At 38.3% G+C, this 17,507-nt stretch overlaps 1 protein-coding gene across 1 annotated transcript in view; it reads right to left on the reverse strand.

Moving 5' to 3' along the window:
• Positions 1–17,507, reverse strand: part of PCSK2 (proprotein convertase subtilisin/kexin type 2) — a 262,151-nt gene that overhangs the window by 223,401 nt on the left and 21,243 nt on the right. Inside the window, exon 2 of the mRNA XM_001491591.7 lies at positions 63–167. Coding sequence (XP_001491641.2) covers positions 63–167 — 105 coding nt within the window. The remainder of the gene's footprint in view (positions 1–62; positions 168–17,507) is intronic.

The raw sequence follows: 17,507 nt of genomic DNA on the forward strand, positions 1-17,507 counted from the left end.
TAACTTGAGTGGGCTCAGTTGTGGCAACACAGGTTAGAAGACAGATTTATAGGGAAACTCACCCTGGGGTCTCTCTCCAGCTGCTGCTTGTGGTGCAGGCTGCGTCTTCTCTTGGCCTTGGCAAGGCCATTGTGGTAAAAGTGGTACAGGCCTTCAGTGAAGGGGAGCTGTGGAGAGTCAAACAGATGCAAGGCATGGTTAGTTTTTGAGAGTGGCCCCAGGACAGGACACCCAAGCTGGGGCTGCATGCTGGGGCTCCATGGCTTGGGATGTGTGTGGAAGACCACTGGCAACTTACTATCCGTCTTGGCCCTCTGTTTCTTCATCACTGTGCTCCTTCCTTTTTCTCTGCTTTTTCTTACGTAGTGCCTATTCACCTCTCTCCCCAATATCTCCTATTCTTTCCTCCGTTTATTAAGTTTCTGCACATCTTTTCACCTCCTCTTCTCCTCCACAAAGCCTTCCCTTTATGTTCATACCCACACCAACTTATCCAGTCTCTTCTCTTGATGTTTACACTCCACATCTAGTTGCTCCAGAATTGTGTCATGACCTAGTCCTGTCTTCACAGCTGGATTGTCTGTCCTATATCTTGGACTTTCTCTGTGACCCCTTGGGGCCTCTCATCATGTTGGGCACAGTGAAACCATCTAAATATAATAAGTACCTGTTGGATGATGGGCCAGGTTTCCCTCTATTTCCCTATCCTAAAGATCCTTGGATTTGAGTATGTGTCAGAGCTAGTTGGAGAAGTCAAAATATTGAGAGTTTGTCTAGAGCTCAGGGCCTATAAGAATCTGGGAGAACATAAAGATAACTGTCACTTGTCTCATGATTCAAGTAGTAACTTGATGGGAAAAGCCTTGACTTGGGTGTGTAGACACCTGAATGTGGCTCGTGTCTGTTATCATTTAACCTTGGACAAGTCACTTCCCCTCTGGGGCTCTTTCCTTTTCTTCTGTAGAAAAACAGAAACTCAAAGTTCCCAGATCTGTGCCTTTTCTTCACATCTTCATATTTATAAATACATGATGTCTGCAGTTCTTAATCTGATCAGTGAATTTAATTTAATCCTTGAAAATTATAAGCAAAATCATGTATATATGTGCTTTTTTCTGGAGAGATGAGACATGATTTTCATCAGATTCTCAAAAAGCTCCATGAACCAAGTAATGTTCCATTAATCAAAGTATTTCCTATTAAAACTTTTAGGTATGTAGGTTACCACCCAGGGTTTGGGAGAAAAGGGAAGGGGATGTGAATGCTTTGAAAGTAAGGCTTTACCAACGTAAGTGGGGCCAAGCTGGGATTTTTAGGTGAAATATTTGGCCTAAATGTACGCCCAAATATTTCTTAAGTAACATTTATTACTATTAAATATAATGAATATTAAATAAAATGAATATATAGAAAATCTGGGAAACAGAGTAAAATACAAAAAATAAAGTAAAAAATTATTCAAATTATTTGGGGGGCAGTATCAGATTTAGAAGGTTATCTTTTTCTGCTCCAGGTCCACTCACTCCCAAGGGCAAACTACCATTTCCTTAATAGTAACATGAATTAATTTTAGATCTTCCTCTTTGCTTTCACACACACACACACACACACACACACAACATATTGTGCAAAATGATTCTTCACTTATCACTCATCTACTATCACAAACTTCTATTTTCTACTTCCTTCTTTTAAACAGCTGTATAGTATTCTATTATATGAGATATATCATAATTTATTTAACCTTTATATATTTTTTCCATTTAAAAGTAATGCTATGTGTTGCAGGTGGGGGGAGTCTGATAATGAGGGAGTAAGAACCTCCAAAAGTCCACTCTTATGTAAAAGCAACTAGAACACTGAAGAAAATTGCCAAATCAACTTTTTCAGGAGTCTGGAAATTAACGAAAAGCCTGCAGCAACCTGAAGAGAATTCATTCAAGAAAACAGTTGAATTTCAGTAATATGACAAGCTTTGCGGTGTTTTAACTTGCCCTATTCCCACCCTCTTCTCCTCAGCTCTGCCTCACAATCTCAGTAGCTGTGAAAAACAGCAGCCACTGGAGGGTGCAGACTTGGTTTGGAGCTATTCAAAAAGCCCCATTCCCAGATAACTGTGTAGAAGCTATCGAGAGAAGTCCCGTTCATACACATTGTTGTTACTTGCTCTGGCCCAGAGTTTGCTCAGTGGGAAAGGCCACATCCCTGCAGTTTGTCAAAAATATTTTATGGCAATTTAACATTGCAGCTTCCTGAGACAGCAATACAAATTGAGGCAAACAAAAGGCCACCCAGAAAACTTAAAAGAAACATCTAGGAAATGAGATGTCCATAGAGGACTTTGCAAACCTCCAATATATTTCTAGAGACTTAGAAGGCCACACACATGTGCAGAGCTGTGCACATAACCAGAAAATATATAAGAAGGCTCTAAATGCTCACTTCTGATTGACCTTGATGCTCTATAAAAACAGGAAGTGAAAGTCAAGGCAGAGTTGTAACAGCCTGCCTGAGCACTGAAGGCATGCCCCAATATACACAGAGTCCTTGGCAAAGAATCAAAAAAAAACCCCTTATTGATTCAAGGTCTTTAAGGAAATCTCTGTCCAGTCGTTAGCTGACCACTAAGCTAACAAAGCAGATTCAGTGGCACACAATAGGAATTATAGACTTTACAGACTTAGTCCAGGAAAGTCCCTAAACAAACAAACAGCAATAAAACTCAGAAACGACAACAACAAAAAAACTGCTGAGAGAGTGATTCAAATTTCCAGAGTTGCCACATTATATTATTTAAAATGCCTAGTTTTCATGAAAAAAAATTATAAGATACACAAAGAAACAGGAACATATGGCCCATACACAGGGGGAAAAAAGCAGTCAATAAAAACTGTTTCTGAGAAAGCCTGTTTCTGTTATTGGACTTACTAGACAAAGACTTTAAATTGGCTATCGTAAGTATATCTAAAGAACTAAAAGACACCATGTCTAAAGAATTAAAGCAAAGTATGAGAATAATGTCTCACCAAATAGAGATTATCAATAAAGAGATAAATGTTATACAAAAAAGAACCAGATAGAAATTCTAGAGCTGAAAAGTACAATAACTGAAGTTTTTTTTTTCACTAGAGGATCTCAATAACAGAATTGAGATGGCAAAGGAAGAATCATCAGACATAAATATAGGTCAAGTGAGATTATTGTTTGGGGGAAAAAAAGAAAAAGAATGAAGAAAAATGAACAGAGCCTCAGAGACTTGTGGGACACTATCAAGAACACTAACATACACATAATGGGGGGCTCAGAAGGAGAGGAATAAGTAAAAGGAACAGAAAGAACATTAAAGAAATAATGGCAAAAAACTTTCCTAATTTCATGAAAAGCATTAATATACACAGCCAAGAATTCAAAGTAGGAAAAACTCAAAGAGATCCACACCTAGAAATGACTTAGTCAAATTGTCAAAAGTCAAAGATATGAGAGAATCTTGAAAGCAGCATGGAAAGAGAAAAAATAGAAAAGGTGCAATAAGATTAACAGCTGACTTTTTATCAGAAGCTGTGCAGGTCAGAAGGTAGTAGGTTGGTATATTCAAAGTACTGAAAGAAAATGACTGTCAACCAAGAAATCTACATTTGGCAAAGCTATCCTTCAAAAGTGAAGAAGAAATTAGTACATTCATGGGTAAACAAAACCCCGAAAGAATTCATCACTAGCAGATCTGTCCTACAGGACGTACTAACAGCAGTTCTTTAGGGTAAAATGAAAGGACCCTAGACACCAATGTGAATCCACGTTAAGAAATAAATAACATCAGTAAAAGCAAATGCATAGAAAATATAAAAGACAGTGTAAATGTATTCTGTTTTTAAGAACTTTTCCCTCCAATTTGATTTAAGAAAAAACTGCATAAAGTAATAATTATAAAACTATGTTTATGGATTTATATAAAAATATGTAATTTGTAGAACAATAATAGCACAAAAGAGAGGGAAGGAACATAGCTATATTGTAGCAAAGTTTTTGTATACTTTTGAAATTAAGTTGGTATTAATCTGAACTAGATTGTTTAAAATGTTCATTGCAATCCCCAGAGCAACCACTAAGAAAATAACTAAAAACAATATAATAGAATAAACAGGGTAATTAAAATGGTACACTAAAAAATATTTAACAAAAAAAGGCCATTATGGAGGAATAAAGGAACAAAAATTTTATAAGACATGTAGAAAACACATGACAAAATAGCAAGTGTAAATATTATCTCATAAGTATTACATTAAATGTAACTGGATTGAAAACTCCAAAAGACAGAGATATATAGAGGGGATGAAAAAATCCCCAATCCCATGATTCAACTATATGCTATCTAAAAGAGGCACACTTTAGATTCAAATACACAAATAGGTTGAAAGTAAAGAAATGTGGAAAGATATACTGTACAAACAGTAACCGAAAGAAAGGAGGACTGACTATACATATAAGAGATAAAATTGATTTTAAGACAAAAATTGTTACTACAGACAAACAGTGACATTTTATGGTGATAAAAAGGTTAATACATCAAAAAGACAAAGAATTATAAATATATGTGCACCTAACAACAAAGCCCCCAAATATATGAAATAAAAACCAACAGAATCAAAGGGGGGAACAGACAATTCATCAATAATAGTTAGAAACTTTAATAGCTCATTTTCAATAATGGATAGAACAGGTAAGAAGGTTAAAAAGTAAATTGAAGACTCAAGCAAAACTACAAACAACTAACAGTCGTCTATAGAATGTTTAAGCCAATTATAGTAGAATACATATTCTTCTCAAGTACATGTGGAACATTTTCCAAGATAGACCATATGTTAGGCTATTACATTAGAAATTAATAACAGATGAAAAATTGGGAAATTCAGAAATATGTAGAAATAAATGACACACTTCTAAATAATCAAGGAGTCAAAGAAGTAATCACAATGAATACTAGAAATTACTTTGAGATGAAGGAAAACAAAAACACAGAATCTGAAAACTTATGGGATGCAGGTAAAACAGTGCTTAGAGGGAAATTCGTAGTTGTAAACGTCCATTATAAAAGAAGAAAGATCTCAAATCAATAACCAAACTTTACACCTTATGAAACTAGAAAAAGAAGAGCAAATTAAATCTAAAGCAGGCAGCAGGAAGGAAATTAGAAAAATTAGAAGATTCAAGTGGGAACAAATAAAATAGGAAAACAATAGAGAAAATGAACGAAACCAAAGTTATTCTTTGAAAACTTCAACAAAATTGACAAAACTCTAAAAACCAGGCCAAAAAAAAAAAAAAGAGGAGACTCAAATGAATAAAATCAGTAATGAAAGTGGAGACACTACTACCAACCTACAGAAATAAAAAAGATTTTAGGGACTACTATGAATCACTGTATGCCAGTAAATTAAATAACCTTGGTGAACCAGACAAATTTCTAGAAGACATAAATTTCCAAAATTTATTCAGAAGTAATAGAACATTTGAATAGACCTATAATAGGTAAAAAGATTGAATCAGTAATTTAAAAACTTTCCACAAAATAAAGTGCAGGCCCAAATAAGCACTAGTGAATTCTACCAAGTGTTTACAGAATTTATACCAATCCTTCAGAAACTCTTCCAAAAAATGGAGGATGAAGAAACACTTCCCAACTCATTCATTGAGGCTAATATTACCCTGATATGAGAACAGACAAAGATATCCTAAAAAAGAAAACTACAGACCATTATCCCTTAAAAATATTAGCCTCCAAATCCTTATCAAAATACTAACAAACTGAATCCAGTAACATTTAAAAAGGATTATATACTATGATCAGGTGGGGTTATCCTAGGGATGCAAGGTTGTTTTAACAGCTGAAAATCCGTTAATGTAATAACTATATCAATAGAATAAAGGACAAAAATCACATGATCATCTCAATACTTTTTTCAAAAAAACTTTTATTGAAATGATCACTAGATGAAATCCAACACCCTTTTATGTTAAAACATTCAAAAAACTTAGAATGGAAGGGAATTTCCTCAATCTAGCAAGTGTATCTATGGAAACACACAGCTAACATCATATTTAATGGTGAAAGGCTGAATGCCTTCTCCTTAAGATAAGAGCAGGACAAGGTTGTCTGCTCTTGCCACTTATGTTCAACTGTGTACTGGTGGTAGCCAGGACAATTAGGCAAGAAAAAGAAATAAAGTCATCCAGATTGGAAAGGAAGAAAAAACTCTCTATTTGCAGATGACATCATCTTGTACATAGAAATTCCTGAGAAATTCACAAAAAACGATTAGAATTAACAAATGGGTTCAGCATGGTTGTAGGATATAAGATTAACATAGAAAAATCAATTATATTTCTGTATGCTAGCAGTGACCGATTCAGAAGTAGAATTATTAAAACAATTCTGTTTACAATAGCATCAAATAAACAAAATATTTGAGAATAAATTTAACAAAAAGAGTATAAGACTCGCACAGTGAAAAGTACAAAACATCATTGAAAGAAATTAAAGATCTAAATAAATGGAAAGATATCCCATGTTCACAGATTTCTATGATGGCGATACCCCTCATTTTTGTTGATCCTAAAATTTATACGGAAATGCAAAGGACCCAGAATAGCCAAAACCATCTTAAAAAAGAAGAACAAAGTTGGAGAACTCACACTTCCCAACTTCAAAACTTACTAAAAAGCTGCAGTAATACAGAATCTGGTATTGGAATAAGGAGAAACATATAGTTCAATGAAAAAAATTGACAGTCCAAAAATTTTTCATAATAATTGATTTATAGTTAATTGATTTTAACATGGGTACTATGAAAATTCAATGGGAAAGAATGATCTTTTCAACAAATCATGCTTGGAAAACTGGATATCTACATGAAAAGAATGAATTTGGATCCCTTTCTCGTGCTAACTGCAAAATTTAACTCAAAATGATTCGTAGTCCTAAACGTAAGAGGCAAAACTATACAAATGTTAGAATAAAACATAGGAGTAAGTATTCATAACTTTAAATTAGGCAATGATTTTCTAGATAGGACACCAAAAAGCCAAAAGACAAAAGAAGAAAAATATGAAAATCGAACTTCATTAAAATTGAGAATGTTTGTACTTCAAAGGAAATCATCAAGAAAATGAAAAGACAACCCACAGAATGGGGTAAAATATTTTCAAGGCGTGTCTCTGATAAGGACTCACGCCAGAATATATGAAGAACAATGCAAAAATAAAGTCAAATAACCCAACTAAAAAATGGGCAAGATATGAATAGCTATTTCTCCAAAGAAGATGTACAAATGGCCAACAAGCACATGAAAAGATGTTCAACATCATTAATCATTAGGGAAAAACAAATCAAAACCACAATGACATATCACTTCACATGCGCTAGTAAATAAAAACAAAACACAGAGACCAGCAAGTGTTGGCAGGGATGTGTGGAAGAATTTGAACCCTTGTACGTTGCTTGTGGGATAGTAAAACAGCACAGCCACTTAGGAAAACACTTTGGCAGTTACTCAAAATGTTAAACACAGATTTTCTATATGACCCGGCAATTCCAATCATAGGTATACATCCAAGAGAAATGAAAACATATGTCTACACAAAAACTTGTCCACAAATGTTCTTAGCAGGATTATTCATGATAGACAAAAACTAGAAACAACCCAAACTTCCATCAACTGATGAATGGTTAAAAAAAATGTGGTATGTACATACAATGGAATATTATTCGGAAATAAAAAGGAATGAGGTATTGATACATGCTACAACGTGGATGAACCTTGAAAAATTGATGCTGAATGAAAGGAACCAGACAAAAAAGGCCACATATTGTATCACTTCCTTCGTATGAAATGTCCACAACAGACAAATCCAGAAAGTTGATTAGTGGTTGCAAGGGTCTGGGAGGAGGCAGAAATGGGGAGTGGTAATGGTACAGTTTCTTTTTGGGGTGATAGAAACGCTCTAAAACTAGATCACGGTAACGATTACACAACTTTTTGGACATATTAAAATTCACTGAATTGTACATTTTGAAAGGGAAAATTTTATAATTTGTTAGTTATATCTCAATAAAACAGTTATTTAAAAATTTTTTATGATGAACAGCCCTATAAACGTCACTATGCAAATTTATCCTAGAAATTCAATCACTCAGTTATATATTACGAACATTAGCATTTTGATAAATATTCCCAAAAAGTTTCCCTATAAAGTTGTATAAGGACGACCAAAAAGTGAGTAAGAATAAAAATATCCACTTTCCCCTACTTTCTACAACACTGGATTGACATTTATTGATTGATACTTTAATATTTGCCCATTTAATAGACAACATATACCATCTTACTTGGATTTCTTTAATTATTTTCAAAGTTTGACTATATTTTTGTGTGTTTATTGGACATTTTAATTTCTTCTCTTTGAATTGCTTGTTTGTGCCTTCTGTGCATTTTTCTATTGTTTGTCACAAGCCAGGCACTGTGTTGGGTGCTGGAGAGACATAGAAATATATAACATGGTCTCAGCCTGCAAATATCTCACAGCCCACCAGGGAAGGCGGATTTTCACACAGCAGGATTAAGGGTACTCTGTGATGGAGTGGCTTAAAAGTATGAGTTTTGGAATCAGACTGCCTTGGTTTAAATTCTGGCTCTTCCACTTAATAGCTCTATGACTTTTGGCAAGATATTTAACCCTTCTGGTCCTCAGTTTACTCACTTATAAAATGGGAGTGTCTCCCTTTCTTGTTATTGTGGGAATTAAGTGAGATAATGCATGGAAAGTGCTTGGAATAATGCCTTGCACACAGTGAGCACTCATAAGTGTTAGCTACTGTTTTTATTGTTAGAGTACAATGTGCTATTAACAGAGTGATGGTCAAGGTGCCATTGGAACCCAAAGGAGAGATTATTTCTGTCTGAGGCATACCTGGGGAATGTTTCATGAAATTTCTGGAGGAAGAGAAGGGTATTCAGACAAATGGAATATTTTTTTTTTCTGTTTGCCTTTTTTTTAAATTAAGATTATGATAGTTAACAACCTTGTGAAATTACAGTTGTACATCATTATTAGTCTTGTTGTAGGTACACCACTTCACCCCCTAGTACCCTCCCCCCACCCCCCCTTTCCCCTGGCAACCACCGATCAGTTCTCTTTGTCTATATGTTAACTACCACCTATGAGTGGAGTCATATAGAGTTTGTCTTTCTCTGTCTGGCTTATTTCACTCAACATAATACCCTCAAGGTCTATCCATGTTGTTGTGAATGGGATGACTTTGTCCTTTTTTATGGCTGAGTAGTATTCCATTGTATATATATACACCATATCTTCTTTATCCAATCATCAGTTGCTTGGCACTTAGGTTGGTTCCATGACTTGGCTATTGTGAATAATGCTGTGATGAACATAGGGGTGCATGGGACTTTTGGAATTGCTGATTTCAGGTTCTTAGGATAGATACCCAGTAGTGGGATGGCTGGGTCATAAGGTATTTCTATTTTTAACTTTTTGAGGAATGTCCATACTGTTTTCCATAGTGGCTGCACCAGTTTGCATTCTCACCAACAGTGTATGAGGGCTCCTTTTTCTCCACAGCCTCTCCAACATTTGTCACTCTTGGTTTTGGATATTTTTGCCATTCTAACAGGTGTAAGGTGATATCTTAGTGTAGTTTTGATTTGTATTTCCCTGATGATTAGTGATGATGAGCATCTTTTCGTGTGTCTATTGGCCATCCTTATATCTTCTTTGGAGAAATGTCTGTTCATGTCCCCTGCCCATTTTGTGATTGGGTTGTTTGATGTTTTGTTGTTGAGTTCAAACGGAATATTTTTCATTTTTATTAAAGTGTATATTTTCCTAGAGTTTCAGTTTTGAAGGGTGTAGTTGTTTGTAAAACATAGGCACAGTTTCTTTGACACTCTTTCCATTCAGAGACAAGGTCCGTGATCCCACCTCTTGAATCCGGGGAATGTGACTACTTTGATTAAAAGACTTTGGTGGAAATGATGCTGTGTGACTCCTGAGGCTAGGTCGTAAGAGGCTGTGCTACTTCTGCCTTGCTCACCAGAACTTGCTCTTAAAATCCTGACCTGCTATTTAAGAAGTTCAACTACTCCCAGGTTGCCATGCTATGAGGAAACCCAAGCAACATTGGGAGCCATGCATAGTTCTTTGGTTGACAATCTTGGCTTGGGCAAGTCTTCAAAGCAGCTCATTTCAGGTGCTAAATATATAAATGAAGAATCTTTGGATGATTCCAGACTCCAGCCATTCTAGTCATCCTTCAGCTACTGAGTCTTCCCAACTGAGTTCCCGTGTGGACCAGAGACAAGCCATCCCTGCTGTGCCTTGTCTGAATTTCTGATCCCAAGTTTATGAGCATAATTAAATGGTTGTTGCTTTTTTACTAGTAAGTTTTAGGTTGGCTTATTACTCAGCAATGGATAACAGGAACAAATAACTAACTGAAAAAAAAAAAGTTTATTCCTTCAGTCTTCAAAGCTGTGCATATTTGAAACTCTACAATAATATTAGTTCTGTCTATTAATTGACCCCAGCCTGGAGCAGCTCAGATAGGGGCCCCCAAAGGACCTTATTGCACAGAAGGAGGGGGCCTGGGGCGAGCACAGAGACTGGATGAATTTCAAGGGCACAGCAAGCTTGGCTAGGAGTCTGGTGTGTGAACGAAAATCTTTTAGAACACTGCAGCTTTTGTAATTTAGTTCCTGTTCATTAAAAACCACTTTCTCCAGGGCAAATTAAACATAAATATTTCATGTTCATTTTCCAGGATCAGTGGTTCTTGAATTTTTTTTTCTACTTAACCCTGCCGATATACTCAGGGTAATGTTAAGATCTGATAAAAAGCAAAGCGGGGGGGAGGGGAGAGAAGGATGAGGAAGGAAAGAAAATATAAGTGTGCTGATCTTTCGTCTCAAAAGTCTTGTCCTCTGACCACTGTCAGGTGCTATGAACTTGGAGTTTTACTTCTTATTGTGGAGGGCACAATAAAGTTGAGAATTTTTAACACTAGAAGGGGACTTTTGGATTATCAAGCATCAGTGGGCATTGGAAGGAATTCTGGCTTTGTTTTACTGATTTTTGAAAATTAAATTTGAATGGAGGCAAAGGGAAAATTCTTCCTTATAGTGGAATTCCGATGAATAAATGTAGACGTAATGACGGAAATTGAATATCACCATTTAGGAAACACCACAGAAATAATTGTGGCTGGCAAGCATCACCAAAAGATGCTAAAATTAGTGGGTGAAATACAATGATAAACAAAGAGAAATACTGTCTTTATAGTGGAGAAACCTGGCAAGACCACCTTAACCAAGAGATCTAAATTAATCTCACCAGGGATAAAACATAACAAAATCATGTGCCTTGTGATATGAAGTACTGAGGAGACAACATCACTGATGTGATTTTCTTGTTAAAAATACATGACTTGTATTTAATCAGGAGGAAACATCGGTCAAACCCAGAGCTGGCTAGTACTCTTCATCAAAGACAAAGAAAGACTGCGGAACTTTTCCAAATTGAAGGAGACCAAGGGGACATGACAATGAAATGCAATGCATATCCTGGATTGGATCCTGGACCAGTACAAAGGACATTAGTGAGACAACTGGAAAAATTTGAACGAAGTCTGTAGATTAATTGGTAACATTATATCAATGCTCGCTTCCTGGCTTTGGTAATTTTATTATGGCTATGTAAGACAATTTGGGGGAGGCTAGATAAAGGGCATATGGTAACTCTGTGAGCCATTTTTTTAAAGTAATCTTTTTTTTCTCTTGTGGTAAAACGTACATAATATAAAATTTTCCATTTTAACTATTTTTAAGCGTACAGTTCAGGCATTAAGTACATTGACATTGTTGTGTAACCATCACCACTATCCATCTCTAGAACTTTTTCCATCTTGCAAAACTGAAACACTATCTCCATTAAACAATAAATCCCCATTCTCTCCTCCCCCTAACCCCCCGGCCAACATCATTCTACTTTCTGTCTCTATGAATTTCACTACTCTAGGTACCTCATACAAGTGAAATCGGATACTATTTGTCCTTTTGTGCCTGGCTTATTTCACTCAGCATATCTTCCAGGTTCATCCATGTGTAGCATATGTCAGAATTTTCTTCATTTTTAAGGCTGAATAATATTCCATTGTATGTGTATACCACATTTTGTTTATCCATTCATCTGTTGATGGACACTTGAGTTGCTTCCACTTTTTGGCTTTCATGAATAATGCTGCTCTGAACATGGGTGTGCCTACGTGCTATTTTTGCAACATTTTGTTAAAATATAAAGTAGTTTTCAAATTGAAAGCTAAAAAATATAAAAATATTTTAAAAATTAAATTTGAATGTCCTTAGGAGGGTCATATATTTACTAATTTCAAGTCAGAGGCCCCACCTCTTCTGATTGTCACATACCAAGGTCACTTCACATGGTTATGTTACCTGAAGGCAGTTAAGCTGCTCCCTTGGCTTGCTCTAATTGCCTTTGTTTAATAAAATAAGAAGGACATGTGGCTCGGGGAGGGGCGGGGTCTTGCCCAGTTGAGAGGGAGCTCCTAGCAGCAGTTCCAGGGCTCCTGGCTGTGAATCCAGCGCCCTTCCCTCCACACTGCCTCCACCCAAGTCTCAGTCTATGGTCCATCCGCCTTTGTAACTAAGGCTGTGAATCCAAGAGATTGCAGGCTGGAATTGCTAATGAAGACAAGTGGAGAAACTCAAGGACGACCAGCTTGGGGAGTGACATCCTCTCTCTGTGTCCTTGGGACCCACAGTCCGAGATTTTCTGATTAGAGGCACTGTCTTGGCTATGGAAGAAATGGGGCTAATTGGTCTCATGGAGCTGAAATTGGAAACTTCGGCAATAAAGAGGTAATTGACTGATCACAGACCTAAGAGAAGATTAACCTGCGGGCATTTGCTATCTTTCTGAGCCCGTTTTGCCTTCTTGTCCTGGGGGGAGGAGAGACCCCAACTCCACCGTCCTGTGAACATCTGAGAAGGGACTGTCTGAGCAGATCGTTGTACAAGCATGAGGCCCACCACATGCAGGGAAAGACAGCTGCTATATGCCTTACTGTAGGATAGGGTACTTGCTGTCCATACAGACCTCAGTGATGTAATGCTCATGCCTTCCTCAGTTTCTCAAGTAGAATGCTAATCTTACACATAGAAAAGATGTGTTAAAAACAATCTTAGGTCCCCAAACAGTCACCTGAGTGTCCCAGTAAGAAACCTTTCATATATCAGCGTTTAGTATATTTTCAAATATATTTCTCATTTAATCAAACAAACACACACCCTTCTTTTCTTCTTTATGCCATCACCTTTTTCTCTTAAGGCAAAATATATATGGTTCCAGAAGAAAGCAGAAAAAAGGAGTGAAAGAAGAATTCACAGCAAATTGTCAGCTTGAAGTTTCAGGCTGGGTGACAGTATAATTACGTTGCTAACTCAGACTGGCAGAGGTTTTAGAAATTCTCATTATCCAGCAAAATTTTATGGATCCTGGCAACGCTTCCCACTGCCCTCTGTCTTCCCTCTTGCTTCCTTTTCCCACTAATAACTGTGGCTCCAAGAAAAGCTCCTTTCTGAACCCACATGTTCCCTTTCCTCAATAGCAGGAAACCCCAGGGAAATGGCAACCACCTGCAAACAGACAAAAAGGTGTGTTAAATCCTCATGGAACCACTGCCTGCTCTCCTTTAGACCAGAATTCTTTCTCCTTTGACAATCCCTGGATGCTCCAGAAGGTCTGTGAACGTGGCCTCCATCCCAAATTTTGTGCTTCTATGCATTTACTTGTTTCTGGAGAGCCCACTGCTTCTTACAGATTCTCAGTGGGTCCAGAACCCCCAAACAGTTAAGACTTTCTGGTTCAGACCCGTCACTTTTTCTTGGGAAGCTTTCCTGGGCTTGTCCATTGTGTTGGTTTTCACAATGCTCAGTCAGATTTTTCTTGGGAGTCTGGTTTGGTAGAACATTGGACGCCATTCCACATATAAAGATTTTTATAATTTTACTTTCAAGAGGAGCTGCTGTCAAGAGGCCTAAGGAATAAAAACTGGGAAACAAAACAATACATCAAGGACTGAAAACTGGCTCAGCTGATAATTGCTTGTCAATTTCATGTTGGATTCTGCATTTCACAGGTGGGGCTAGGTTCTGCATTTGACTGACGTTTCCCAAGACCATTCTCGATTTCCCTGGATTGCATGCAATCTATTATGGGTGGGGCGTTGCACTCTACAATAAAGGTGGAAGAGAAAGGGAACTGGGTGGGGGTCCCAGATTCTGCCCTACAGGACTTTACAGACCAGCATGGAAATGCACAAACAGGAAAATTATATTGTGCAATTGACAGAAACACATGACATTACAGAAACAAAGAAGGAAAGAAACAGGTTGTGGCTGTGAATTAGGCAGGGGAAAGTGGGGAAAGGAGAGAAGGAGAGAAAAAGGGGTAGGCTGAGAACTTCTATGGGAGAGGCAGGGTCAGCTGGTGGGATTTACATAGCATTAAAAGGCCTCTCCTTGCCTCACAAGGGTCAGCCCCATCCTAAACTTCATTTTTTTTTGTGTATCAAATGCTTAGTCTCACAAAAGTGCGGTTATGTCTAGGAGGGGTGACACCTAAGTCATGGCCAGCTAACTGCCTTGATTGAGAGTTGCTGACAGGATGGAGGTTTCTGGGGCCTGAAAGGAAGAAAGGAGAATTAAGAGAGGCAGAAAAGGGGGTACCAAAGGCGTACACATGTCTGCGTTATCATCATGCCTCAGCCTGGACAGTCTCTTGTTTACAGGTTCTAAATGCTCACCTGTACTGACTTGCATCTCTCCCCCAACCAACCTCTTTGAAATCTGGACCTGGGGTGACACATCTCAGCTATTTGAATCCTCTCACTTCTTCCTGTCTTGCTTTGGAAAGAGAGATGGACAAAATATGGGTGGAGAATAACAGGTAAAGACCACCCCCTCTCCTGCACAAAACTCTTCACTTGTCTTATGCCACTCCAGGACCAATATTAATTTCCTCTGCTGTCAGTGATTCACAAAGAAGTTCAGAGAATGTGATCAGTGGCTGAACATTGGAGAGATGGGCAGACCCATGGAGGGAAGCTGCTGCTCTGATGGCTGAGGAGCCCCAGGGGTCCTCATTAAGGTTCTCTAGCATTGGAGAAAGCTCTCACTCACTCAGTTTTCAGTCATGTATCACCATGATAACGTGTGTTACAAACCGCCAAAAATCTTACTAGCTTCAAAGAGCAGCCATTTATTTAGCTTGCAATTTCCTGGATCAACAATTTAGGCTCATTGAGTGGTTGTTCAGGTCTTGACTGGGTTACCTCGTGCATTTGTAGTCAGCTGCAGTTCGTCTAGTTGGCTTTGCTTCTGAGAGTTGGTTGACTGTTAGCTGGGGCGCCTCCGTTCTCTTCCACACGGTCTCTCATCCTCCAGCAGCCTCGCCCAGGTCCGTCCTCATGGATGAGGCAGGGGGCCAAAAGTAAATCCAACAGAGCAAGAGGCTAAATGGAAATGTGCAAGGCCTCTTGAGTCCCAGGCTTGGAACTGGGGTACCAGCACTTCTGCCATACTCTTTTGGCCAAAGCAAGTAAGAGGCTAGCCCAGAGTCAGAGTACAGAGGACTTCAAAGTTCCAGGGAAAATATAGGAAGGCTAATAATCTGGCAATCAATAAAATCAACCTACCACATTCAGTCAGAGCATACCAGGAGGCCCACACCGAAGATGCCTCATGGACCTGCTCTAAACATGTAGAAAGGTGCTGGCTGATGCTTTGGGACGTTCTGATTGGTGTCTCCTCCCAGAAGGCTGGACATAAATGCCAACATTTTCAGATCTGCTGGGTGGGATAATTGATGTGTGAAGGAAGCTATCCTCAATGTGAAGCTACAAACTCGGATCTTGCCAGTTTCCAGCAGAAAACAGCTCAAAGAAGAGATCCGTTTGTAAATTCACCTTGCCACCATATGCCGGGCTCTTCAAAAACTCTATCCAATTTACTGATCATAGCAGTCCTGCCAGGTGGGTATCATCATTTCCATTTTGAGATGAGGAGACAGAGGTTCAGAAAGTCCATTTGAACCCAGGTCTGGCAGACGTTGAAGCCCATGTTCTTCTTCCTATTTTTCATTCTCCCTAAAATTTCTTTCCTATATAGGGCTTGTCTTTCTCTGGGCCAATCAGGGGATGGGCCTGCATGTTGCTGATGCCTGCCCAGAGACCATACTAGATTTCCTGGATTGTGTGCAAGGCAAGCAGATCTCAGCAAGGATTCTGAAGCTTACAGACAGACAGGTCTGAAAGTCAACTTAAGAGCAAAGGAAGGGAGAAGCACATTTTCCAGCATGATTTTATTTCTTAATTAACAACAAAAAAGTGAACATGTTTAACCTGATACACAGATTAAATATCTATTTCCATCGTGAAATAGAAAACTTTTTTTCCAAGCAGATCTGTATATCAGCTATGAAGCCATAGCTACCATCCAGCGCAAGGGTGCGAATAGTCTGGTTGACAGTCAAGATGGTGAGGGGACAGACCACACTCCTCAGGTCCACTTTGGGCCATCCCCCTCCATGTGGTGGGCAGGGGCCAACCAGCTTCCACAGTACAAAGAGGAAGTGCCTTTTGTCCAGGAGTTTTCTGGAGGACATCCTGCATTTACTAGCCCACTCTCAAACCGGGAACCCTGAGCCTCCCTGGGTCCATACTTTTCAGATTAGTCCTTCACATTTTCATTTTACTCTTGCGATTTACTATCAAGGGCTGGTAGTGAGTAATTACTCTAAGTGCTCTGATCATCTGTCTTGTCTTGTTCTCATTGCCAGCCAGACAGCTGAATATCCCCAGTCAGTCCCAGTGGAGCTGTAGCCAAGTAGACCATGCACACTTCATAGTAAGGAAACGCTTCTCCCTTATGGCAAGATTCACACACAAGGCTGGTTTTGTATGTAGTTTTAGGGAACAGAAGAATCTTAAGCTTAAAATAATTGAGTTACTGACATGTTGCCTAAATCTTCATCTTTCAAAATTATCCTGGTGTGCTGAAAAGAATACTATCCCTGGAGACAGACAGAAACAACTGGACTACAAGTTCCATGAAGACAATGCCTGTTTGTTCACAAGTATTCGGTACAGAGCATCTGCTTTGTAAATATTTGTTGAATGAATAAAAAGTCAGGAGGTTCTAGATTCTGGAAAGAGTTGCTAGGTAGCTGTGTGCTTCAATGTAGATAACTAAATCTCTCTGGGTGGGGCATTCTTTGGGCGTTGGTAAAGCATTTAATGCTTTGGGGATCAAACAGGAAATATAAGTATGTGAGTCAAGTATAGAACAATAGGGAGTGGTGGGGCTTGTGGTAAACTAGAGAGTACAGGCCCTTCCTTAAGACAAAAAGATTGAAAGCACTGT

This window comes from Equus caballus, chromosome 22 (genome assembly GCF_041296265.1).
Source record: "Equus caballus isolate H_3958 breed thoroughbred chromosome 22, TB-T2T, whole genome shotgun sequence".
NCBI lineage: Eukaryota > Metazoa > Chordata > Mammalia > Perissodactyla > Equidae > Equus > Equus caballus.